At 41.0% G+C, this 24,647-nt stretch overlaps 2 protein-coding genes across 6 annotated transcripts in view; one reads left to right on the top strand and one right to left on the bottom strand.

The window, feature by feature from the left end:
- Positions 1–198: 198 nt before the first annotated feature.
- Positions 199–18,567, bottom strand: LOC139416735 (DEAD-box helicase 19a). 5 transcript variants are annotated; one of them, XM_071165768.1, is made up of 12 exons: positions 18,234–18,567; positions 12,626–12,692; positions 12,473–12,517; positions 12,241–12,376; positions 11,466–11,558; positions 11,073–11,175; positions 10,646–10,760; positions 10,248–10,425; positions 2,663–2,900; positions 2,344–2,506; positions 2,034–2,225; positions 199–1,929 (listed from the first exon to the last, which is right to left on the bottom strand). In XM_071165768.1, the coding sequence occupies exons 4-12, from the start codon at positions 12,342–12,344 to the stop codon at positions 1,868–1,870; spliced, it is 1,248 nt and encodes a 415-aa protein (XP_071021869.1). In that variant the 5' UTR covers positions 12,345–12,376; positions 12,473–12,517; positions 12,626–12,692; positions 18,234–18,567; the 3' UTR covers positions 199–1,867. The 5 variants fall into 5 exon arrangements, with proteins under 5 accessions (XP_071021869.1, XP_071021868.1, XP_071021867.1 ...); XM_071165767.1 differs by lacking the exon at positions 18,234–18,567 and adding an exon at positions 13,022–13,220; XM_071165766.1 differs by lacking the exon at positions 18,234–18,567 and adding an exon at positions 13,022–13,216 and having other exon boundaries at positions 11,073–11,199.
- A 1,471-nt stretch (positions 18,568–20,038) lies between these two features.
- The window catches only part of LOC139417356 (von Willebrand factor A domain containing 5B1), a 53,610-nt gene continuing 49,001 nt past the window's right edge, over positions 20,039–24,647 (top strand). The window contains exons 1-5 of the mRNA XM_071166627.1: positions 20,039–20,177; positions 20,405–20,566; positions 20,826–21,048; positions 21,869–22,026; positions 22,248–22,379. Of these exons, the coding sequence (XP_071022728.1) occupies positions 20,039–20,177; positions 20,405–20,566; positions 20,826–21,048; positions 21,869–22,026; positions 22,248–22,379 (814 nt within the window). The remainder of the gene's footprint in view (positions 20,178–20,404; positions 20,567–20,825; positions 21,049–21,868; positions 22,027–22,247; positions 22,380–24,647) is intronic.

Raw genomic sequence — 24,647 nt, 5'->3', positions numbered from 1 at the left:
TGTGTTATTTCAGTTTTAAAAAAACCTTGAATGAGTAGGTGTCTCAACTTGACTAAAACAGTGCTTGTTTCCATTGTTCAATGGCAATTTGTAAAGAACCTTTGGCTCGATCAGGTATGGTAAGGTATGTTTCATTTTCAATCAACCATGTATATTGCAAGGGGAAACAAACCTCAATAATTACCGGACAGACAGACATTATGTAGGTAATCTTTATTACAACAAAACCAAAAAGTGCAGACAAGTATAAGAGAATAGATTCAGCAGAGGCTATGTATTACTTCCATAGCCAAGGTAAACACTCTAAACACTTACCAAGTTTAGTTCAAGCACAGTCCAAATATAAATAATTCACTAAAGGTACAAAAAACTATTAAATGGTGTTTTGCTCAATAAAGATTTTTTTCTCTCTAAATAAATCTATTCCTAACAATTTAGGTACATTCCATACGATCTTATTTTACTTGGTAAAAGTGCCCAAACTAATTGAATGTGACTGGAAACCAGTTTTGTTCACCGAAACAAACTCCCATCAGAGATTTGCAGAACCCTATTGGGAAAACTTAAAATACAAGATGGTGCAACTGCTCTAATACTCAGTAATATTACAATGGAATTTTAGGATTACCGTGAAACACCTGTGTATCCAAACTATCAAGAATGTATTTAGTGTTGCAATACTGTAAATCTTTCAAGGATTGTTAGTCTAGACTAGATTGATCATGAGTTAATAAGGAAGGGACATTTCTCCAGTTTAGTTAGTATAGTACTTCTCATTTGCTCAACTTCAAATCACATTACCTTTCCACTCTTATGATTCTATAAAATAAGGGGTTTTAAGACAAATCAGCACAGCAAACTTCCCCCATTAGTGTTCTCCGTTTTATTCAATATACTGAATAATGCTGCAAACAACCATATGGCCAATGCGTACACCTATGCATTCCTCTGAGGAGAGCACCCGATCAAGAGGGTAAAATATTAGTTTAGTGTAACCACTCGATAACAAGTATAGCAAATGAAAACCAACTGTAATCCTAATAGTTTCAAATAGCAGAATCTATGCAATCTAAATGTTTTGCATATTATTAAGGCATGGCTAACATACTGTCATTTCATGTAAACATTCAAATAAATCCTTAGTGACTTAAGTCCAAAAGCATAAATGTGACTCATTTCAAGAAACTAGGCATATGTCGCGGGTCACCACTTCACAGGAGAGCCATTTGATAAAACTTGTATGCCATCTGTGTATACAAATAATATTGTTAAATTGCGAGCCTAGTTGGTTTAGCCACAGAAAAAGACAGGAACCTTCCTGCTAGACATGATTGGCTGAGATAACGGATGGTCTGGACATGCAAAGAGATGAGTTCGTATTGGTCTGACAGCTTTTTTTGATAGCTATCTCATAGTAGAACTGCATTGAGTTGCTTTCCACTTTCTGGAGGGTCGAGTTTTGAAATCAGTAGAATTAGAGTATGATCGCTAAGGAGATGGAGAAAATTCTGGCGTATGATTGCAAATATGAAGATGGAGTATAAACGAGAATACACAGAAGGCTGTTGTGTAAAACACCTGTCTCCGGATTACATCTTAAAACTAAGGCAACCATGGCATCCGTGACAGAGAGGGGGAAGCGTCCATCCATGTATATGGGTAAGAGAGTCTAGCTAGTTATATTTTCAGAAAGTTGTTTTCATTTCAAGTTAAAGTTTACTGTTAGCTAGCTAGCGAACATTAGCTGGCTCGCTAGCTAACCTTAAGTGTATGATCTGTGTAGTAATATTATTAATGTGAGGCAACAGTCCCACCTGCATAAATATTAGATGCATTCAATTATGATTTATAAAGGATAGCATCCTCTTCAGTTGCTGATTTTCTCGATTTCATCCAGATCGTCAGTGTCAAGTTTGTTTATCTTCTTATCTGTGGGGAAAAAACGAGACGAAAGGTTAGGTTACTAATGAGAACACTATTATATAGATCAATATGTACAATGTTGTAATTAATTGGTATAGAGACAAATGTACTGAAATGCTCCTCGATTTGGTTGAGAATGTTCATGCTGTGTTTGCTGTCAATCATATTGACGGCAAGCCCCCTCTTGCCGAAACGTCCTGTTCGGCCAATCCGGTGAAGGTATGTCTCGTTGTCAGCGTTTCCGTCTTTGTCTATGGGCAGGTCAAAGTTGATCACCACGGAAACTTGCTCAACATCAATGCCTATTGAAAAAGAAAAGCATGTTATCTAAAATGTTCAATGTCAAAGCGAAACACAATCATCGTCCTACATAAATACAATTGGTTACATTTATCATGCTTTAATTTTCTTGATATTCACCTCTGGAGCATACGTTGGTGGTCACTAGGACTTTCTCTTTGCCCTCCCTGAAGCGTTCAATGATGGCCGCTCTCTGCTCAACAGTCATCTCCCCACTCAGCAGTGCCACCACATGGCCCTCTTTGGTCAGCTCAGCAGACAGCCAGCCAGCTGTCCTTCGGGTCTACAAAGGCAAAGACCATTGATTATTTCTGTTACTTTATGTACCATACAAACACCTTTATTTCTTTACTATATTAGGCTAGTTTATGTACCATATCAACCAAAATCCCCCAAAAATGTAATTCCTATGATACGTTGAGAAGGAGGACAGACTCACGTGACAGAAGATCATAGCCTGGGCGATGGTGATGGCTCCATAGATATTACAGAGGGCTGTGAACTTCTCGTCCTTATCATTGCAGAGCACGTAATACTGCTTGATGGTGTCCAGAGTCTCCTCTTCACGTTTCAACTTGATGATGTTGGGGTCTGGCACAACCCTCTCTGCAAACTTCCAGACTGAGTCCTCAAACGTGGCCGAAAACAGCAGCATCTGACATTCATTTGGCAACATTCTGCATGGGGTGGGGGAGGGAAAAGTCAACGTTTCTCCAGGTGGATAATGAATAAATGCTTAGTGTTAGCCGTCATCATTTAGTTAGCTAAGAACACAGTTTATTAGCATCAGAAAAATACATCACAACAGGAAAAGTCCTCAAGATAACCAGCTGAAGAAGCTAAGGTAACTAATCACCATCAGTGGTCATTAATGAGATGCACCAGTACTTTTTTTTTATACTTTGTTTTTATTGTAGGAACACAAAGTACAAATAAAGAACAAAAAAGATCTGGCAGTTAGTGCACCTTCATCATATTAGTTACATTGACATACATTGACCTTTTTCACGTACGAAACCCATTTTTCCCAGTATTCCTGACCTCTCTCCTCTTGTGTTCTTAAAGCAAAGGTCATACGGCTCCATATGGTGTATTTATTCTACAATGTCTATCCATTGTGTCACTGTGGGAGGGTCTTTTTGTAGCCATTTCCTAGTGACAGCCTTTTTACTGGCTGCCAGTAGGACCTTCAAGAGGTACTTTTCTCTATTTAAGTTATCAGGTATTTCACCCAAGTACAAAGAAATTAATGTTTGTTCTATGTCAAATCCCATTATTTTTCCAATGTTAGATCCAGTAAGTTTTGATTGCGGGGCAAGTCCAAAAGACATGAGATTGATCCACCCTCAATAGACCGCATTCTCTCCAACAAGGATGTAGGGAGCCAGTCTGTTTTGATTTCAGTTTAGGTGTTATGAAGAAACGTATAACATTCTTCCAACAGAATTCTCTCCATGACCTTGAGTTTCTAATATGTTCAACCATGTTTCATCAGTTCAATGTTAAGTTCCTCCCATTTCTTTTTAATATAGTTTGTAGAATGTTTCTTTGAGGATTGAATGCCCAAGTAGAGATTTGAAATAGTTATTTTGTTACCCCAAGTTGTATGCGTTAGTGAATACTTTGAGGTGCTCGAGGGTCAGTCACTTATCTTCCTTAAGAAATAGTGTTGAACTTGTAGGGATCTGTAAACATGTTTGTTTTTTGCTTGTTTATCCAAGCCATGTTTTTTACTTAGGTCCTGGAAGTTATCTAGGTCCCCATTCCTTATAATTGTACTGAATGATGTGATGCCTTTCTGCGTCCATTGTTTAAATCTGCTGTCCTGAGTTGCAGGGATGAAGCTGGGGTCGTATGCGGGCCAACTCAGAAGTTTGATCTCTCTGTCTAAATTATTTTGCTTAACTACCCTAAACCATGTCTTCAGAGAGAAATTAATCCACTGATTTTGTCTACTGTATATTTATATTACCATGTCCTTATTTCTCAAAACTGACTGTATGGGTATCTCTGTCAAAGTAGTCTCAATGTCTTTCCATTTGGATTCGTATTCTGGATTGCACCAACACACCAGAGGTCTCAATTGGGCTGACACATAATAATATTTTAGGTTTGGTAAGGCCACAACCCCACAGTTGTTTGATAATTGTAATGTTGTATATCTAATTGTTGGTCTCTTACTGTTCCAGATAAACCTTTTATCTGTTTATTCCATCCACTAAACTGTTTAGGTGGGATTTCTATGATTAGGTGGGATTTCTATGATTGGAACAAATACAGTAACCTCGGCAGGATGTTCATTTTGATTGTTTCAATTCTACTACTAAGATCAAAGGGAAGTGAATTCCACCTGTCTAGGTCACCATTTATTTTCTTGTTGATGTGATCGTAATTCATGCAATAAAGTTTGGGTGTATCTCTTGGTAGATATACTCCAAGATATTTAATGGATGAAGAGGTCCAGGTGAAGTTATACCTACTCTTCAGCTCTTCCTGTGGGCTATAATTATATACTAGGGCTTGGGTCTTGTGTACGTTAAGCACATACCCTGAATATGTTCCAAATGTTTGTAAAACATCCATCAATCTAGGTACACTTGAGCCTGGGTCTTTAAGGAATAACAGAACATCATCTGCATACATGCATATCTTATGTTCACTGTCTCTTGTTATTCCCTCTAAAGTTGGGTCCTGTCTTATTGCCTGTGCTAATGGTTTGAGGTACAAGGAGAAGAGCGTGGGTGAAAGATTACAGCCTGGTCTTGCCCCTCGCTCTAATTTTATCTTTCGTGACAAATTTCCATTTATCTTTATTCTAGCGGTCGGACATGAATACAATGTTTTGATGCACTGTATCACTTTGTTGAAACCAAATCTTTCCATAACTTGGAATAGGTAATCCCATCCCACTGAATCAAGTGCTTTTTCTGCATTTAGACTGATTAATGTTGCCCTTGTCTTATTCTGAGTAATGTGGTCCATGACATGTAGTGTTCTCCTTATATTGTCCTCGGTCTGCCTATTTTGTATGAAACCAGTTTGATCTCCGTCAATCAATTCTGGGATTATGTTCTCCATTCTTTTGGCTATTATTGATGCTTATAGTTTATAATCCGTGTTAAGAATTGCGATAGGTCTATATGAACTCCATTCCTTCTCATCTTTATCCTCTTTTGGGATTACTGATATGATGGCCCCTCTCCATGACCGTGGGAGACCCCCCTCCCTCAGAGTCCAGTTAAAACAGGCCTTAAGTAGAGGTGTTAGTTGTTCTCTGAAGGTCTTGAAACATTCTGAAGGGAAGCCATCAGTGCCTGGACACTTGTTTACTTTTAGTTGAGATATTGCTTTATTAATTTCTTCTATGGATATTTCTAAAGTTAGTCTATCATTTTGCTCTGTCCCAATTGAGGGGAGATCAAGTGAGTTCAAAAAGTACTCTTGTCTGTGCATCTGCCTTCTCTGGTTGCTTGTACAGATGTGTAATATGATTCAAATGCATTCTGTATTCCATCTAATTTGCATGTGATCATCTTTGTTTTGGGGTCTTTTATTTTGAAAATTGTATTCTGTGCTTGTTTCCTGAGTCTCCAGGCTAGTAATTTGGTTGCCTTTGAGCCTGCTTCATAATATTGTTGTTTCAGGAACCTGAGCTTTTTCTTTACTTCTTCTCTATAAATCTGGTCAATTTCCTGTTTTACCTTTTGATTCTCTCGTCTTGTATTGACTATGAGATCGTTCTAAGTTTCTTAGAGTTTCCTGTAATTTCAGCAGTTTCTGTGCTTTAATCTTTTTCTTGAGAGATGATCTTTCCTCTAATAACCGCCTTAGCTGCATCCCACAATGTAGCAGGAGATACTTCCCCGTTATCATTATTCTCCAGATAGATGTTCAATTCTGTCTTTATTGATTCCTTGAATGCTGGATCATTCAGCATGTTTCTATTAAGTCTCCATATAGTATTTCTTGGTTTGCTATCAAGGTGTAGAGTTAGGTAAACTCCATTATGATCTGATAAGTCGCTCTGCCTGATCTAACAATCCTTAAGCCTGTGTCTATCTGCACTGTACATAAAAAAAGTAGTCTAACCTGGAGTATTCAGTGTGGCAGGCTGAGTAAAAAGTATATTCCTTCTCGGTCTTGTGGGTGTCACGCCATACATCGAGCAGTCCTAGATCCAGCAATATCCTATTGATCTTTTTAGCAACTAGACTAATTTTCCTATTTTGATTTGTGCTGTCCAATTGAGTTTAAAATTGTGTTAAAATCCCCTCCACATATAAGAGTGCCAGAGGTTTCTGTGGCAATTAAATCAAACACCTTCCTGTAGAAGACCAAGTCACTCCCTGGGGGTGCGTATACATTATTTAATGTAACTTCCTTGTTATCCAGTTTACATTTAACAAGTATAAATCTACCCTCGTCTTATATTTCTGACAAACTCAAAATTAACTGAATTTGGGATCAAGATTGCAACTCCCTTTCTACCCATTTTGTAAGAAGAAAAAAAAGTATTGCTATATCCCATTTTCTTGAGTTTCTCGTGTTCAGGTGTGGAATAGTCAGAATAGTATGTCAACTCTCCCCCATTTCATCTTTGCTATTACCTTACTTCTCTTGATGGCACTCCCCAGTCCGTTTACATTGAGACTTATGACCTTAAATTCTCGATGATTCATCGATATAAATAAATTTAAAAAACTGCACCATATCTGCCAGCTTATCATGAGCCTAAAAATGAACAATAATAATAGAGTAAACCAAAGTGGGAAAATAATTTGGCATTTGGACTCCCATGTCAGAGGACTGTCTCTTGCCTCTGGGGTTTGAGGGGATGAGCTTGTCCGCAGGAGGGACCCCTCGCTCAGATTTGAAAATGCGTGACGTAGTCACAATCAAGACCGGTTGGAACTGAAAATAATAAGGGCACCTATTTCGTCGCTTATACACATTGGTTAATTACAAGTGAAAACTACATCGGTCATGTGTGCATGTCATGAATCCTCCCCATGATATGCCCTTCTGTCACCCCGTTGTCAATGTCATTAATCCTTAGCTAATATATATGTTATTAACGTGACGCTACTTAGTGTGTTCATATAGAATACATACTTTTGGCTACTCACCCTTGTTCAGCATTGGGGGAAAATAGGGGAGATTTTTTACCTATTGCAATGTCAACCGTAACAACCCAACGTCTTAAAAGCTCACGGTAACTATTAATTCCGTTAAATCCGATTCAGTGTCTTCCATTTCCCATTGGAAATGCCCGAGTCTCTCTCGGATGTGAACGTCCTCTCGCCGAGGTGGTTTCCCTCTTTGTCCATGACTCTGCTTGTCGACAACGATCCATGGGAGAGCCTGCTTGAGTCTTTCCGCCGGTGATGTTGCCTTTCTCCTGGCGGTATACTCCACTGGAATGCCCCTCGACTTCAGGTCCTCAGCCGCATGCTCGTATGTAACCAGGCCTTTTTCCAGAAATACCCACATTTTTGCCGGGAATGGTGTTTGGAAGCGAATACCCTTCTCTTTAAGTGCTTTCTTAATGGGGGTGTATTCTTTCCTTTTCAGTATCTCTCCCGCATAGTCATGATCAAAGAACACTCGTTGGCCTTGGAAGTTAACAGGCTTTTTTAAGGTTGCGTGTAAGACTTTCTATTTGACTGAGAATTTTAGGAACCATACTACTATGGATGTTGGTGGGGCACCACTGGGGTGTTTTGGGGCCAGAGCTCAGTGTGCTCTCTCAATTCCCAGGTCAGTGTCATCTTAAAGTATGTCTTTGAATAAACCCTCAACTAATTTCGGCATAGAGTATTTTTCTGCGCCCTCTACTACGTTATAAAGTCTAATGTTGTTTCAACGCGAGAAACCTTTGAGTTCTGTCACTTTTGCCTGTAGTGCGTGTTGGCTTTTCAGTGACTTCAAGTATTTCCTTGACTGTGGAGTTCCATGTGTCCATTTCCCCAATGTGCTGTTCTCCATCCCCCATTCTTGTAGATATGCTGTGAAGTTCTTCTTTTTTGTCTTCAAGTTTCTGGTTAATGTCCTTCTTGAACTCATTTAGTTATTTTCTTACATCTTCTCGAAGTTCCTCTCGTAAGCCTGTGAGCGCCTCGCGCAATTCCTCCTTTATCACCTCACGAAATGAGGGTTCCTTTGCTGCTGCTATCTTATTTGCGCTAGCATTAGCCATCTCGGGTTCATTGACGATTATATCTTCTGCTGTCTTGTTACGGGCTGTTGTTGTAGCTCCGCGACCTTTTCCTATTTTCCCCCTTTCCATTTTGTTTAAGTTATTACAATGCTCAGAATAAATACTTGAATTTAGGGGGGGAAATACCCAACTGATATGCAGTACGAAAAACTAGGCAACCATTTCCTAAGTTGCGTCACCGGAAGCCGATGCTCCAGTACTTTTGTATACTTTTCAGATCGTAGTTCTGAAAGTAGTGCTCACAAGATAAAAGGACCCCGAAAATTGCTTACTAGGTCACACATGTGCAGATACAGTATGTGCACCACATCATTGCTCTCCCTCTCGTTCTACTGTGGGTGCATTTTCCTAGCTGTCACTCAAATGGCGAGGGGCTGAAGCTCTTTGGTTGAACTTTAATTGCTAGTGGGCTGGCCGACGTGGAGCAAAATGTTGGCAAAATGTGCAGTACAGCTTCCAGAAAAACAGTCGCTTTCAAACTAGGGATTTTGCAGCTAATTGAGTAAGACAGTATTTCTGCTTATAGATTAAGTATGTATGAACTACACATTGACACATCCAGCCAAAGCAGGACATTTAAAAAATACGTGATCTGGAACTTTGGTGACTACTATGTCTTTCAGAGCCCTTTTACAGGTGTTTGTAAACAAAGATGTTAAGTCCCCTATATGGCGGACTTTGAGTGGTTCTGAACCGGTTCCGACTGGTCTGCTCTCTGCTACCACACTCATACAGATGACTTGAAGACTCAGGTTTCAGACCCTACATTTATAGGGAGTGACACGTCACATTTTCTGGCCTATCCAGGCAAAGGAACAATTTCCTGTGCCTGTGAAACTCACAGCTATGCTTGCAATAGCACATATGAAGTGGGAGACTAGCGGATACAATAGAACTTCTATCTCGCTGTGATATTCTCAGACGGATTGAGCTCTCAACATGAAAAAAAAAAACAAATCATGTCATAGAATTTAAACAAGACCACTTTCTATAGGTCACAGACAAGCTGAAGTTGTAACGAGTCTGCACAAATTTGAATGGCGTCTCTGCACCGCTCAGTGGACGTTTAGAATTCTCGTCAGTTATGTAAAATAGTGCCAATTTTGTACTGTCACTAAGTATGATCATATTTATATGAGTTATAAGAAAGGTGAAATCTATAGTAAGTTGTTTACAAAGTACTTTATTTAGAAAGTATGATTTCAAGCCCTATTGCCCCACTTTTGTTGAATAGAAAAAATGTATTTTTCATATTTCCCTAATATTTGTACTATGTACTTGAGGTTGTGTCCTCAAAAGTGAGTACACCTCAACAATTTGTAACTATTTTTACCAGAAAGGTAAGTTCCCAAACGTTCTAAAACTATACAACATTGCCAGTTATTGTTTATGGACATCTCATGAAAGAATATATTTGCATATGTCTATTTAGGCAGAAATAAAAATATTGCCCTATCATTCAAGAGGTTAATGTTTTATTTTATTTAACTAGGCAAGTCAGTTAAGAAGAAATTCTTATTGACAGTGACGGGCTACCCCGACCAAACCCTAACGCGCTGGGCCAATTGTGCGCCGCCCTTTGGGACTCCCAATCACGGCTGGTTGTGATACAGCCTAGAATTAAACCAGGGTCTGTAGCAATGCCTCTAGCACTGAGATGCAGTGGCTTAGACCACTGCGCCACTCGGGAACAATACTTAATAGCAACACTCATGTAATTACTGGCCTGCAAGACGAGCTTGTCTTGTAGGACTTAGGTTATGCTAGATGAGAGTACTGTACATTTACAACTTATGAGAAAACTCACCTTTGGATCCGGATGCTCTGGTCCTGGTGACCTTGTGTGGCAATCATGACGTCAGCCTCGTCCAGGACGAAGACGCTGATCTTCTTGGGGTCGATGATCTTCAGTTTGGAGCACCAGTCTAGGACCGTGCCAGGTGTCCCGATGACAATTTGCTCCTGAAGCTTCGTCCCTCGGTCCACTGCTCAGCAACCAGAGACATATAGGACAGTTAATTATGATTCTCATTAGCATCTTTTACAGAACATCCACTTTATAATACAACTTATTGAAAGTTATGCTTCCGCAATGACATTTGTGTGAGAGCACCGGCATTGATTACAATTTCCCCAGTGAAATTATGCACCATAACATTACAGACTGTATTCAGAATAAAAAAGCATGAGTGTTTTGACACTTACATTTATTGCCACGAATGGCATATGCCAATTTGACCTCAGGATAGAATTTCCCCATCTGTTCAATGACTTTACCAGTCTGCAAAGCTAGCTCGTACGTTGGGGCAATGCAAAGACACTGAGGGGGCAAAATAAGGAGTTTCAGTAATATGAGGCTTTTATCTATAAAATCAACCAACTAAAAAAGCAACACACTGTGATGGAAGTATTCTATACCAAGGCACTTTCATTTTACCTGCTACCCTGATCTGCAGTCGCTCTTAATAAAACAAACAAACCCATAAAAACTATTTCTGAACTTGCTGATTACCTGACCTCTGAGTACCTGTATCAGAGGTCTAGCTTCTTAAAGCTAAGTTCAAGACCATAGCCTGAGTAATGCTAATGGCTCCAGTATATATCGGAGCTGAAGATGGAGATGTCAACTCACCTGAGTCCATTTGTTAGCTGGGTCAACATGGCTGAGCATGGCCAGCGCAAAGGCAGCTGTTTTACCTGTGCCGGACTGTGATTGGGCAATCAGGTTCTGAGGTCTGGAACCAGAGGGATAATACACGCTGAAGAGAGAACAATGGGGGACTAAAAGGTAGATCATGTAGATTCCATTAATTTCACATCAAAATCCAATCAAACAACTATATTACTGTATACATAAACGTGATAATGGTTAATAACTAGTTTGACTACATCTGACTGAAGGTTAAAATGAAATGTTCAATATCAGAACACACAACCCATTCAAATATGCAAAATATCTAGGCTATTTCCTCCATTATTGAGCTTAATCACAAGGAGCATTGAGCTAAATGAAATGGGTACTCACGGCTCTGCCAGCATCATGGGCAGGGCATTCTCCTGGATCTTAGAGGGTCTGTTGAAACCCATGTCATACACTCCTCTTAGCAGCTCATCTTTCCTGAGACGGAAGAACATTTAAAAGACCACATTTATTTATTTTTATTTCACCTTTATTTAAATTTAACGAGGTAGGCAAGTTGAGAACAAGTTCTCATTTACAATTGCGACCTGGCCAAGATAAAGCAAAGCAGTTCGATACATACAACGACAGAGTTACACATGGAGTAAAACAAACATACAGTCAATAATACAGTAGAAACAAGTCTATATACACGATGTGAGCAAATGAGGTGAGATAAGGGAGGTAAAGGCAAAAAAAGGCCATGGTGGCAAAGTAAATACAATATAGCAAGTAAAACACTGGAATGGTAGATTTGCAGTGGAAGGTATGTGCAAAGTAGAAATAAAAAAATGGGGTGCAAAGGAACAAAATAAATAAATACAGTAGGGAAAGAGGTAGTTGTTTGGGCTAAATTATAGGTGAGCTATGTACAGGTGCAGTAATCTGTGAGCTGCTCTGACAGCTGGTGCTTAAAGCTAGTGAGGGAGATAAGTGTTTCCACATATAAAAAAGGCCAACCAAACATGTTGAACACCACACACGATACTGCAAAAAAGTGATGTTGTAGATCCTAACTCAGGTTAAAATACACTTTATAGTGTAGGTTTTATGTGAGGTAGGCCTATACACATTTGTAAATTAGTAAGCAATGGTGAATTTGAACACTGAGATGACGTACAGTCTCAGCTCTTCAAATGTCTTGACCGAGTAAAGAGGAGATTTTGGATCCCTCTGAAGAACCTCTACTTGATTGGTAGTGTTCACAAGGCTGGTGTGGATCATCTTATTCAACAACGACTGGGCCGCTTTGTCCTCTACAAGGCAAGAGTGACAGGTGAATGGCCTGTTGTAGTAACTGAATGGAGACATGATGATGGGGAGATTCAAATAAACCCTGGGAAATCACACACCTTTTTCTTCCACTTTGGTGCCATTCTCCACTTGTTTTGTGGTACCTGAAGGAACAACAAAAACTCATCACCTCATTTTATCACAAAGGTCATAAACAATAATACATGGATATCACGGGCAAAGTTTTATTATTGACACCACAGTGATTTTACCTTTTGCCTTTCTAGGTGCAGCATCACCTCCAACTCGAGGTGGAGATCTTATCACCAAGGAGCCGAACTTGTAAGAGAAAGAAACATGTTGTTAGTACGCAAATATCTAAGTTTCCCCTCATCAAATATTGGCAAGCACGTGTCTGCACTGAAGCTCAAATTATGCCAACAACTTCAAAGGCATAACAAACACCGCTAGTCATTCAGAAGGTGTGTCAGCACACCATCAGCACATGGTTAGCTAGCTAACCTCTGAAAAGTTCAGCCACAAATTGCCTCAGCTACAGTTGGCTGCGCTAGCAAGCTTGCTAGGTAGCAGCATAAAGTCTGATGCTTTTCGTCATGCATGGTTGGGAATTCAGCTAGCTAATGAGCTAGCAAAATATTTTAACTTACAGAGTCAGTCGTAGATTCCTGTTTATCGACAGCCAGAGCCCAGGAGTCAGTAGCCATTGTTCACGTTTAATGTATATTATTTTACAAAAATGTTCAGCTACACAACAAACTATGAAATTAAGCTGTGCGTCGAAAGGGATGCTGCTGCCTGCTAAGCAAAAGAAGCTGCCGCTGTTGCGCACCTAGCTGCACTCTTTCTGATGGGAACTCGGAAGTGGTATTCTGAGTTCCCATCAACTTTGTTTTCCCCATTAGTTTGTGTATGCCTTCGTTTGAAATGTGCAATACTACAGGCTCTATTAGAATAATTACAATATGTTATCAGATACAGGTTTGGCTATTGTTTTGTTTATTAAACATCTGGTCCCAGAAAATCTGAGTAGGAGAAGAGATGGCGGTCCGGATGAGTGACCCAGCCAGGACCTGTCAGTCCACATAAAGAGAGAGGGGGAGATGAGGCTGGGGAGAGGGGATTGTTTAATTGTGGAGCGGATGCAGCTTCAGCCAATAACCCCCACCCACCCACATCACCCCTCCCTCACAAATATATTTTAAAATGCCATTAGAGGTCTACATCGATTGTCATGGTTACGTCCTCAGTAAAAACAAAAAAAACAGGTGGATCAGATTAACAGTGGTCACAACGCAGACAGCCAAAATCACATCACCCACATTATAATCTAAACATTATAGGCTTTGCAATAAAGCAGAGACAGAGCACTGGACTGGATGGAGGCGAGACGAGCTTTATGTTCCCCCTCCCACTATTTCTTGCTCTCCACGCCTGGCGTTGCATTTAATTTAGTCTGATCCTCCAGCTATCAAAAACGATGCATGAATGGGGTCTCGTCATCGATTGCAGGGAAGAAGGAGAGTATGTGGTGCTGATGCTATGAATGCAGAGGGGAGGGGTAGTAGGGGAAGGGGAGGGCGGAATGCTAATCTGTTGCACAGGTTTCTCGCTCTGTGGCTGGGCTGTTATCTCTGTCTGTCTCTCTCTCTCTTTCTCTTCCCGTCAGTGAAAACCTAACTCCAGCCACAGGGAGGGGGGAGAGACTTAGCTGATATACTTTGTATAACCACATGTTGCTGTGCTGACTATATTGCTGACAAGGTTGCTGCCTAGTGTCCACTGTCCTTCTCTGTTTTTGTTTAGTTCCTCTGTGAAAAGCCAGAGACAATTAATGAATAGTTTATCTACCCACCTCTGGTAGCTGGCATTTGCCACATACTCCAGAGGAAAGAAAAAAGGGATGAAAAAGAAATAGAGGCGAAAAGGACATATTTCATGAAAAGTGGGTATCCAAAAGACAGAAATCATCATCTCACCCCCAGTTTACACAAATGAAAAGGTAAGACTTCATTATTTCAGTAGTTGTTGCTGAATATTGTGCATGTATATTGTATATTGGCATTGATATGTTTGCAATTATATCAGCCAGCAATGAAATCCAGCAATACAAACCATTCTGTATTATCAACAGATGGTTATTTCTGACCTGTTTCCTTGGAAAGCTGCTGTTATTGTGGTGTTATCATGACTGTACTGTATGGATGGTGACTATGTGGATGATATTAGGCTATGTTTGGATGAGCCTTTCTGAAGAGCTCAAGACAATTCATACGACAAGGAGAGGGTCTAATGGGGTTTGTCACTTGGACACGCTCATTATCACAGCCTGAAAAAAGAAACTCCCATTAAGAGAGAAACACTAATGGATTATCTTTAGGATTTTGCGATTATTGAAATGGGCATAATATTAATCAACTTAATTGTGAACATTTTATGATTTTGCCCCAACATTTTTGTTCCTCTTCTAATTTTTTGATATATTATATTATTTTTTTAAAAGTGGATTTAAGTTATTAATCACAGTTATTAATTATAGGTTATTAATCAATATGAGGTTGAATAATCTGATTGCATAGTGCATTTCTGTATTGTCACAGCCAAAACAGTTTACAGTCCAGTTATGCTGTTCAATGTTTTTAGAATAAGGGAAGAATAATGGCATTGTGATGTGAGAGATGTGTTTTAGAGGAACAAGACACTGCATCTGCATCTCTGCTTGTACCCATCTTGTGTCCCTTAGGACACGTGGTGGCACTGTTGACACTGATTGCAGAGCAGGTGTGCGCAGTGAGCACTGTGGGTGCATCTGTCTGGCCTATTCCTTTTCACTAAATGACAACCCTGTGCCGGGCCAGCCAAAACCTCCTTTTGATTAATTAGTATGAGGAGGCGGCACACTTAAAATATATTTTTTTAATTAATTATGGATCCTGTAAATTGTGGATGCATTATGACAGCAGACAGTAATCTTGTCCAGGCAGGGAGTCAGGAAGACCAAATGATCTTGAGAGCCGTCATGTAGATAATTCACAAAAATACTATTTGGCTGAAGGAGCAGTTTGGAGTTTTTCACTCTAAGTATTGTACTGTATGTAGTCTTACAGCCACTAACATTGGCATATTAGTTTGGAGAGACACTGGCCAGTATCATCAGCAGGCAGGCAACGGCTCAGTCTCTATGGAAATTTGCTGTCGTCATAACACCACGCATAAAGGCTGTGTTAGAGGCTCAGGCTATGGCTCTCTGAACACAACAGAAACCCAGGACACCACAACATTATAAAAAAAAACCTGGGGTTGCAATATACAGTGCTTTCGGAAAGTATTGACTTTTTCCACAGTTTGTTAAGTTAAATCAAATCAAATTACAGCCTTATTCTACAATCGATTAAGTATTATATATATATATTTATATAGATTTTTTTTAAATTTTACCCATTTTTCTCCCAATTTCGTGGTATCCAATTGTTTTTAGTAGCTACTATCTTATCTCATCGCTACAACTCCCGTACGGGCTCGGGAGAGACGAAGGTTGAAAGTCATGCGTCCTCCGATACACAACTCAACCAAGCCGCACTGCTTCTTAACACAGCGCCATCCAACCTGGAAGCCAGCCGCACCAATGTGTCGGAGGAAACACCGTGCACCTGGCAACCATGGTTAGCGCGCACTGCGCCCGGCCCGCTGCTGGAGTCGCTGGTGCGCGATGAGACAAGGATTTCCCTACCGGCCAAACCCTCCCTAACCCGGACGACGCTAGGCCAATTGTGCGTCGCCCCACGGACCTCCTGGTCGTGGCCGGTTACGACAGAGCCTGGGCGCGAACCCAGAGTCTCTGGTGGCACAGCTGGCACTGCAGTACAGAGCCCCTAACCAAGGTCCCACAGTTGACAGTGCATGTCAGAGTAAAAACCAGGCCATGAGGTTGAAGGAATTTTCCGTAGAGCTCAGAGACAGGATCGTGTCGAGGCAATGGGGAAGAATACCAAAACATTTCTGCAGCTTTGAAGGTCCCCAAGAACACAGTGGCCTCCATCCTTCGTTTGGAACCTCCAAGACTCTCCTTGAGCTGGCCATCCGGCCAAACTGAGCAATCGGGGGAGAAGGGCCTTGTTCAGGGAGGTGACCAAGGCCGGACGGAAGCCACTTCTCAGTAAAAAAGGCACATGACAGCTCACTTGGAGTTTGCCAAAAGGCACCTAAAGACTCTCAGACCATGACAACTCTTTGGCCTGAATGCGTAGCGTCACATCTGAAGGAAACCTGGCACCATCCCTACGGTGAAACATGGTGGTGGCCGCATCATGCTATGAGGATGTTTTTCAGCGGCAGGGACTGGGAGATTAGTCAAGATCAAGGCAAAGATGAACGGAGCAAAGTACAGAGAAATTCTTGATGAAAGCCTGCTCCAGAGCGCTCAGGACTTCAGACTGGAGCGAAGGTTCACCTTCCTACAGGAGTAGCTTCGGGACAAGTCTCTGTCTTTGATTGGCCCAGACTTGAACCCGATCGAACATCTCTGGAAGAGACCTGAAAATAGCTGTGCAGCAACGCTCCCCATCCAGCCGGATAGAGCTTAAGAGGATCTGCAGAAAGGAATGGGAGAAACTCCCCAAATATAGGTGTACCAAGCTTGTAGCGTCATACCCAATGAAGACTCAAGGCTGTAGTCGCTGCCGAAGGTGCTTTAACAAAGTACTGAGTAAAGGGTCTGAATATGTATGTAAATGTGATATTTCAGTTTTTTTTTTATATACATTTGCAAAAATGTCTGAAAACCTATTTTTGCTTTGTCATTCTGGGTTATTCTGTGTAGATTGATGGGGGGAAAAAACGATCTTACCAATTTTAGAACAAGGCTGTAATGTAACACAATATGGAAAAAGTCAAGGGGTCTGAATACTTCCCGAATGTACTGTAGGATGACATTTGCATGAAAATACAGGTCGGCCATAAGCATTGGCCACTTCTCACAGCCCAATCTCATCTTGCACCCTCATTCATGCAATATTCTACCAGACCAGTCCACCTTGGTGTTGATCATCTGTTTGATGGATGAGTCATGCTTTTTCTATAGTGGGAATTTGAAATGTTGTGTCCTGAATATAACCTTGAAAAATGTATAGGTCTTCACTTGCTGCCTTTGCCTTGCATGTTGTCGTGTCTTTACTATCATTAAATTGAAGACTTAGTTTTTATCAGAGATTCTCTGTAATTAGTATTACGCGATCAACATTATTAATCATGTAACTGTAATTAATTAAATCTCATAATTACAATTCCTAAAACATACGTGTTTTATATCATTTAAAATCTATTTTCGTTGTTAATCCCACCAAAGTGTCCGATTTCAAATAGGCTTTTCAGCGAAAGCACTACTACACACGATTATGTTAGGTCTCCACCAAACCACAATAAGCACAGCCATTTTCCAGCAAAATATAGCATTCAGAAAAACCAGAAATAAAGAAAATGAATCACTAACCTTGAATTATCTTAATCAAATGACACTCATTGGACTTCATGTTACACAATACATGCATGTTTTGTTTGATAAAGTTCATATTTATATTTTAAAAAGTCTGAGTTTACATTACCAGTTCCAAAAACATCAAGTGATTTTGCATAGCCACATCATTCAACAGAAATACTCATCATAAATGTAGATGATTCCATAATGAATACACATGGAATTATAGATATACCTCTCCCTAATGCAACCGCTGTGTCAGATTTAAAAACACTTTATGGAAAAAGAAATGCATGCAATAATCTGAGACAGAGCTCAATTTAAAAACACCACAGCCGCAAAGATGGCTTCAACATAAACAAGAAATTACATGATAAATATTCCCTTACCTTTGATGATCTACATCAGAAAGCATTCCAGGAATCCCAGGCCCACAATAAATGTTTGTTTTGTTCGAAAATGTCTGTTATTTATGTCCAAATACCTTATTTTGTTAGAGCGTTTGGTATACATATCTAAACGCTAATTCTGGTCAGCGTTATATCGGACAAAAACTTCAAAAAGTGATATTACCGGTCAAAGAAACATTTCAAACTAAGTACAGAATTAATCATTAGGATGTTTTTAACATATAGCTTCAATAAAGTTCCAACCGGAGTATTCCTTCTTGTCTTCGTGAGCCATGGAACGCAAGTGACTACCATGAGGAAAAAGTGGGATCACAAAATGGCTGCATGATGGACAGCTGATATATTCTGCTCTCATTCACTCCCACAACAACATAGAAGCCTCATTATAATTTCTATTGATGGTTGACATCTAGCGGAACCCCTAGGTAGTACAACATCATTCATATCTCAAGGGGATTTCATTTGCGACTCTGGTGAATACATACAAGCTCAGTTTTCTGACTTCCTTTTTGGATTTGCCTGCCAATATGAGTTCTGTTATACTCACAGTCATCATTCAAACAGTTTTAGAAACTTCAGAGTGTTTTCTATACAATACGAATAATAATATGCAAATATTAGCAACTATGACTGAGGAGCAGGCCGTTTGATATGGGCACCTTTTCATCCAAGCTACTCAATACTGCCCCTGCAGCCATAAAAAGTTAACCACGTGGTATGGTTAAAAGATTCAGCAATGGTCTGCAACCTTTGTACTCCCGTGATTGAGAGAAACATGATCTACTTGAGAATTTCTAAAAGTTGGGTTTTATTCGGAATTGCAGAAAAGGGGCTGTCCCAGGATGCCTGACCCTAAACTGGGCTCAGGGGTGGTCCTCTGATTTAGTTCAACTCAAAAGGTAATTGGAGTTTCCTTCATTAAACAGTCCAAAATCACATTACATAATTTCAGAAATAGTATCATACTCACTCATTCATCTTATACAACAATTAGATGTAAACCTCATATCTGAGGCTATTATATAAACAGTGTTATGGTAATGTGGCCACACCATCTCCCATGAGCTTCCACAAGTTGTAACAAACGGACCAGTTCGTAGCTGGATTCTTCGCCGATCTTTTATACTTTCTCCGGAACATGAAATTTGTTCGGACCTCAAGTTCTGTGAGGTGGAAGAAATTCCTTTGTTCTCTATGAAAATTCACTCTCTCTTATACTGTGTGGCCATGAGGCAGGGTCTTCTCCTCAGGAATTTACGACCTCTCTCTGACCACAGCAGCCTAGTTGAAGGAAGCAAGGGGGAGGCAGGGAGAGGGGTATGGGGCTTGCTGTACCCAAAGAGGGCAACATCATGACAATGTACAGTAGATCAGAGGCCCCCAACCATACTACATTAAAAAAAATCTCTCTCTAATGTTTTTGTTTTCATTTTCACCAATCGCCTTTGTATTCTAAGCATAATCTAAGCATGCAAGGACTGAACTGATAGTTTGAATTCTCCTGTGGTTTTATTGTCTGGGCCTGCTCTGCAGGGATGTAATGTTTTTGCTGATCAGAATTCTGGACAGCAAAAGACATGATTCTACTTCAAAGGCACTAAAAAGGCCCTTACTGTTGTCTTTTGATGTTATTGCTGGACAACAATGCAAGGGTGAGGATATCAGAGCTAGACTTATACTGATGTTTGCTTGTTTGTTGAATTATTGTACAAGTTTAAAAAAAAGATTCTGAACATTATGTTTTTTACCCTCTGTCTATGATTGGCAATGAAAAGAAACTCATCATGCCAGGCCTGATCAACAAGGGGAGTCAGAATGCTCTGCCTCTCAGTGTCTGCGAGATCACTTCCTGTGTCAGAGGTTACACCCTGGCCCTGACAGCATCCATGACCTACAATAACTTTGAGGACAATCCAATTGAGGGTGAGAACCTCATTTGTTGTTACAAATATACAAGTTATCATGAACATTCTCTGGCGGCCTTATACAAGTGTGTTTAGAATTATGATTCTGAATTTCCTTCTCCAGAGCTTCCACAGTGCTTCTCAATATCAATCATTACTTTTAGTTAGTTTGGTTAGTTAGTTTTACTTAATTGCCTGTTTTGGTTAATTGCCTGTTTTGGTTAATGTTAACTGTATTTGTTGTAGGAGTCTTCATTTACCCGCTGGAAGAATGCTCTACCGTGGTGGGATTTGAAGCTATGATCTCCAACCAGATAATAACTGTGCAAATCAAAGACAAGTCCAAGATTGATGACTGTTACTTTGATTGCTGCACTACAACTAATGGTGCCCTTCAGAGTGGCAGTGGTAGGATGGGTCTCGTGTGAAGTGCTGTGGTCAGTGGTTGTGTAGTTTGGTTCCAGATCTGTTTGCACTGTCTTGCCAACTCCTATGGTCATTCGTGTGACAATGACAATAGGAGATGGAAAGACAGCACAAACAGAGACCAGGCTTGTGGTTTTGGGTCCAAATATCTTGATTCCTAGTCTAATCAATAAGGATAACATTTCTCTGAAAAATACAAAACATTACCATGTATGTGAGTTGTTCTGCTATGGTATTCCAGGACATATTGTGCTGGATGAGGACTTGGAGAGGACAGTGTTGGTGGTGAACCTGGGGGTCATCCCCCCTCTGGAGACGGTCAACGTGTTGGTCAGCACCTCCTCTGAGTTGCCCACCCTGCCCAACGGGGGTATCCGGGTCACCTCACCCACCGTGTGCACCCCCAGGGTCCAGAGAACCATCAACGAGGAGCAGGGACTCTCCCCAAACTTCCACAACAGAGCGTAAGAATACCATGACAGAGTGTCATCATCATAACCACAACTGAATGTCACCACTGTGCCACAACTGAATGTCAATGCTGTCTTGTCCAAATCAAAACTCTATAGTGCCATTTTGATCTTTAAAGGAAACTTTAACTGGTAACTTGGAGGTTAAGTTATTCACAGCATGCCTGCATCAGACATCAATTATTTCAAATGTTGGGCTCCCGAGTGGTGCAGCGGTCTAAGGCACTGCATCGCAGTACTAGAGGCGTCACTACAGACACCCTGGTTTGAATCCAGGCTGTATCACAACTGGCTGTGATTGGTAGTCCCATAGGGCGGCGCACAATTGGCCCAGCGTCGTCCGGGTTTGGCCGGTGTAGGCCATCATTGTAAATAAGAATTTGTTCTTAACTGACTTGCCTAGTTAAAAAGGTTAAATTAAAAAAAGAATAATAACACAGACAGAGAGATAGCCGATTGGTGGACAAGTGTAACATAGACGCTGGGAGTCGAGAAGCAGGTGCAGGTGGTAAGTTTAATATAAAAAACATGGAACGATACAACATAGGAGTAGCGTCTAGACATGAACAACAGAAACAATAATGCCTGGGGAAAGAACCTAAGAGAGTGTCAGATAAAGGGGAGGTAATGAGTGAGGTAATGGAGTCCAGGTGTGCTTAATGATGAATGCCAGGTCCGCGTAATGATGGTTCCCAGGACCTGTGGTTAGTAAACCGGCAACGTTGAAGCCGGAGGGGAGGAGCGGGAGTAGATGTGACAACAAGACTATGAATTAAATTACTATGATTTTCTATTGTGGTATTTTCTTGCACAGGAGGGGCAGCAGGCATAATTGTGTCCTGGATCCAAATGAGCAGACTCCTATCACCCCCCAGCTGTACATGGCCCAGCTGCTGGAGGAAGAGGCCATCAACTCCATTGACTATGAGTTTAGCTTCCAGTTGGAGATCAGAGCCCCGTATCTCCTTGCAGGTCAGAGACACAACATACAACCATCTACACGTTGCAGTTTATTTGTATTATAATACAATTTATGTTCCACTGACCAACAGACATCTTTCCTCTATGAGTACAAAGCTACCTCTGTTCACACAAACAAGATTCATTTGAGTTTTTTTTTCTTGTTCTAGTATTTTCATGTGATTCCACTGTTTATTCTACACTGTAGATGCTTTAGAGGTGTCTTTGTGCAGGTGTGGAAAGCCCCTCTCATGCCATCCGGGCAGACGCAGACCCCCTGGCCCGCTCAGCCACCAGCGTCGTCATCACACTCGCTGACAAGTACACCTACGACTGCCCTGTGGAGATCATCATCTACCCCAGTGGTGGGTACTGTACTGTTGTGGACACACCACCCACCATTCAGCCTGCCAGGGACTACCATTACTCACACCTCTTCAAATACAATATCACATACACAGAATAAGCCAGTGTTACATTTTATATTTTACGTTTTAGTCATTTAGCAGATGCTCTTATACAGAGCGACTGGATAGCTAAGTGAGAGAATGACACATCACAATCGTATCATGTACATTTTCCCTCAACAAAGTATTCATCAGCAAAGTCAGTGCTTGTGGGAAAATCATTGACTATCTGCTGCAAACAATTCGCCCTGTTATTTATATGTGGACAGTTAATCAGATCACACAGGAGTTGAGTCATCAGCCTTTGTCTGAGGGCATAGCGGGATTTCTTATAAGTGTCCGGATTAGTGTCCCGCTCCTTGAAAGTGGCAGCTCTAGCCTTTAGCTCAATGCGGATGTTGCCTGTAATCCATGGCTTCTGGTTGGGATATGTACGTACGGTCACTGTGGGGATGATGTCGTTGAGGCACTTATTGATGAAGCCGATGACTGAGGTGGTATACTCCTCAACGCCATTGGATGAATCTCGGAACATATTCCAGTCTGTGCTAGCAAAACAGTCCTGTAGCATAGCATCTGCGTCATCTGACCAGTTCCGTATTGAGCGAGTCACTGGTGCTTCCTGCTTTAGTTTTTGCTTGTAAGCAGGAATCAGGAGGATAGAATTTTGGTCAGATTTGCCAAATGGAGGGTGGGGGAAAGCTTTGTACGCGTCTCTGTGTGGAGTAAAGGTGGTCTAGAGTTTTTTCCCCCTCTGGCTGCACATGTGACTGGTAGAAATGTGGTAAACATGATTTAAGTTTGACTGCATTAAAGTCCCCGGCCACTAGGAACGCCGCTTCTGGATGAGCATTTTCTTATTTGATTATGGCTTCATAGAGTTGGTTAAGTGCAGTCTTAGTGCCAGCATTGGTTTGCGGTGGTAAATAGACGGCTACAAATAATATAGATGAGAACTCTCTTGGTAGATAGTGTGGCCTACAGCTTATCATAAGGCGAGCAATACCTCAAGACTTATTTAATATTAGACATCGTGCACCAGCTGTTATTGACAAATAAACACACACCCCACCCCCACCCCCCTTCTGCCTGTGCATGGAAAATTCTGCAAGCTCTATATTATCTGTGTCGTCGTTCAGCCACAACTCGATGAAACATAATATATTACAGTTTTTAATGTCCCGTTGGTAGGATAATCTTAATCGTAGTTCATACATTTTATTTTCCAATGATTGCACGTTAGCCAATAGAACGGATGGTAGTGGGAGTTTACTCGTTCGCCTACGGATTCTCAGAAGGCAGCCCGACCTGCGACCCCTTTTCCTCCGTCTTTTCTTCATGGAAATGACAGGGATTTGGGCCTGTTCCGGGGAAAGCAGTATATCCTTCTTGTCGGACTCATTAAAAGGAAAAAGGAAAAAGCTTCTTCCAGTTCGAGGTGAGTAATCGCTGTTCTGATGTCCAGAAGTTATTTTCGGTCATAAGAGATGCTAGCAGCAACATTATGTACAAAATAAGTTAAAAAAACAAGTTACAAATAACGCAGAAAAACAAACAAAATACCACAGTTGGTAAAACGTCATCCATCCTCTTCGGCGCTATCTTATCATGATTCCATATTTGTTATTTCATAGTTTTGATGTCTAAACTATTATTCTACAATGTAAAACATAGTAAAAATAAAGAAACACCCTTAAATGAGTAGGTGTTATAAAACTTTTGACCGGTAGTGTATATATGTAACGGATGTGAAACGGCTAGCTTAGTTAGCGGTGCGCGCTAAATAGCGTTTCAATCGGTGACGTCACTTGCTCTGAGACCTTGAAGTAGTGGTTCCCCTTGCTCTGCAAGGGCCGCGGCTTTTGTGGAGCGATGGGTAACGATGCTTCGTGGGTGACTGTTGTTGATGTGTGCAGAGGGTCCCTGGTTCGCGCCCGGGTATGGGCGAGGGGACGGTCTAAAGTTATACTGTTACATATATACAGTATATACTGTATATATATCTCTCTCTATCCTTACTTTCTTCTCTCTCTCTCTCTTTCTTTAAACCCCCACCCGCCTTTTTCTCTCCTTCTCTATCTTAGTCCTCTCCTGGTTGTCTTAATCTCTGCCTGGGCCAGTTTTCTCCCAGAGGCAGGAATGATTCGCCAGATTGCTTGTCCAATAAGGCTCTAAAGAGATGGCTTTGTTTACGGCCCTAGGGCCAGTGGCTTGCTGTGCAATTCA

Source organism: Oncorhynchus clarkii, chromosome 9 (genome assembly GCF_045791955.1).
Source record: "Oncorhynchus clarkii lewisi isolate Uvic-CL-2024 chromosome 9, UVic_Ocla_1.0, whole genome shotgun sequence".
Taxonomy (NCBI): domain Eukaryota; kingdom Metazoa; phylum Chordata; class Actinopteri; order Salmoniformes; family Salmonidae; genus Oncorhynchus; species Oncorhynchus clarkii.
The sequence above is the reverse complement of the archived record's forward strand: the minus strand, read 5'-3'. Positions and strand labels throughout refer to the sequence as shown.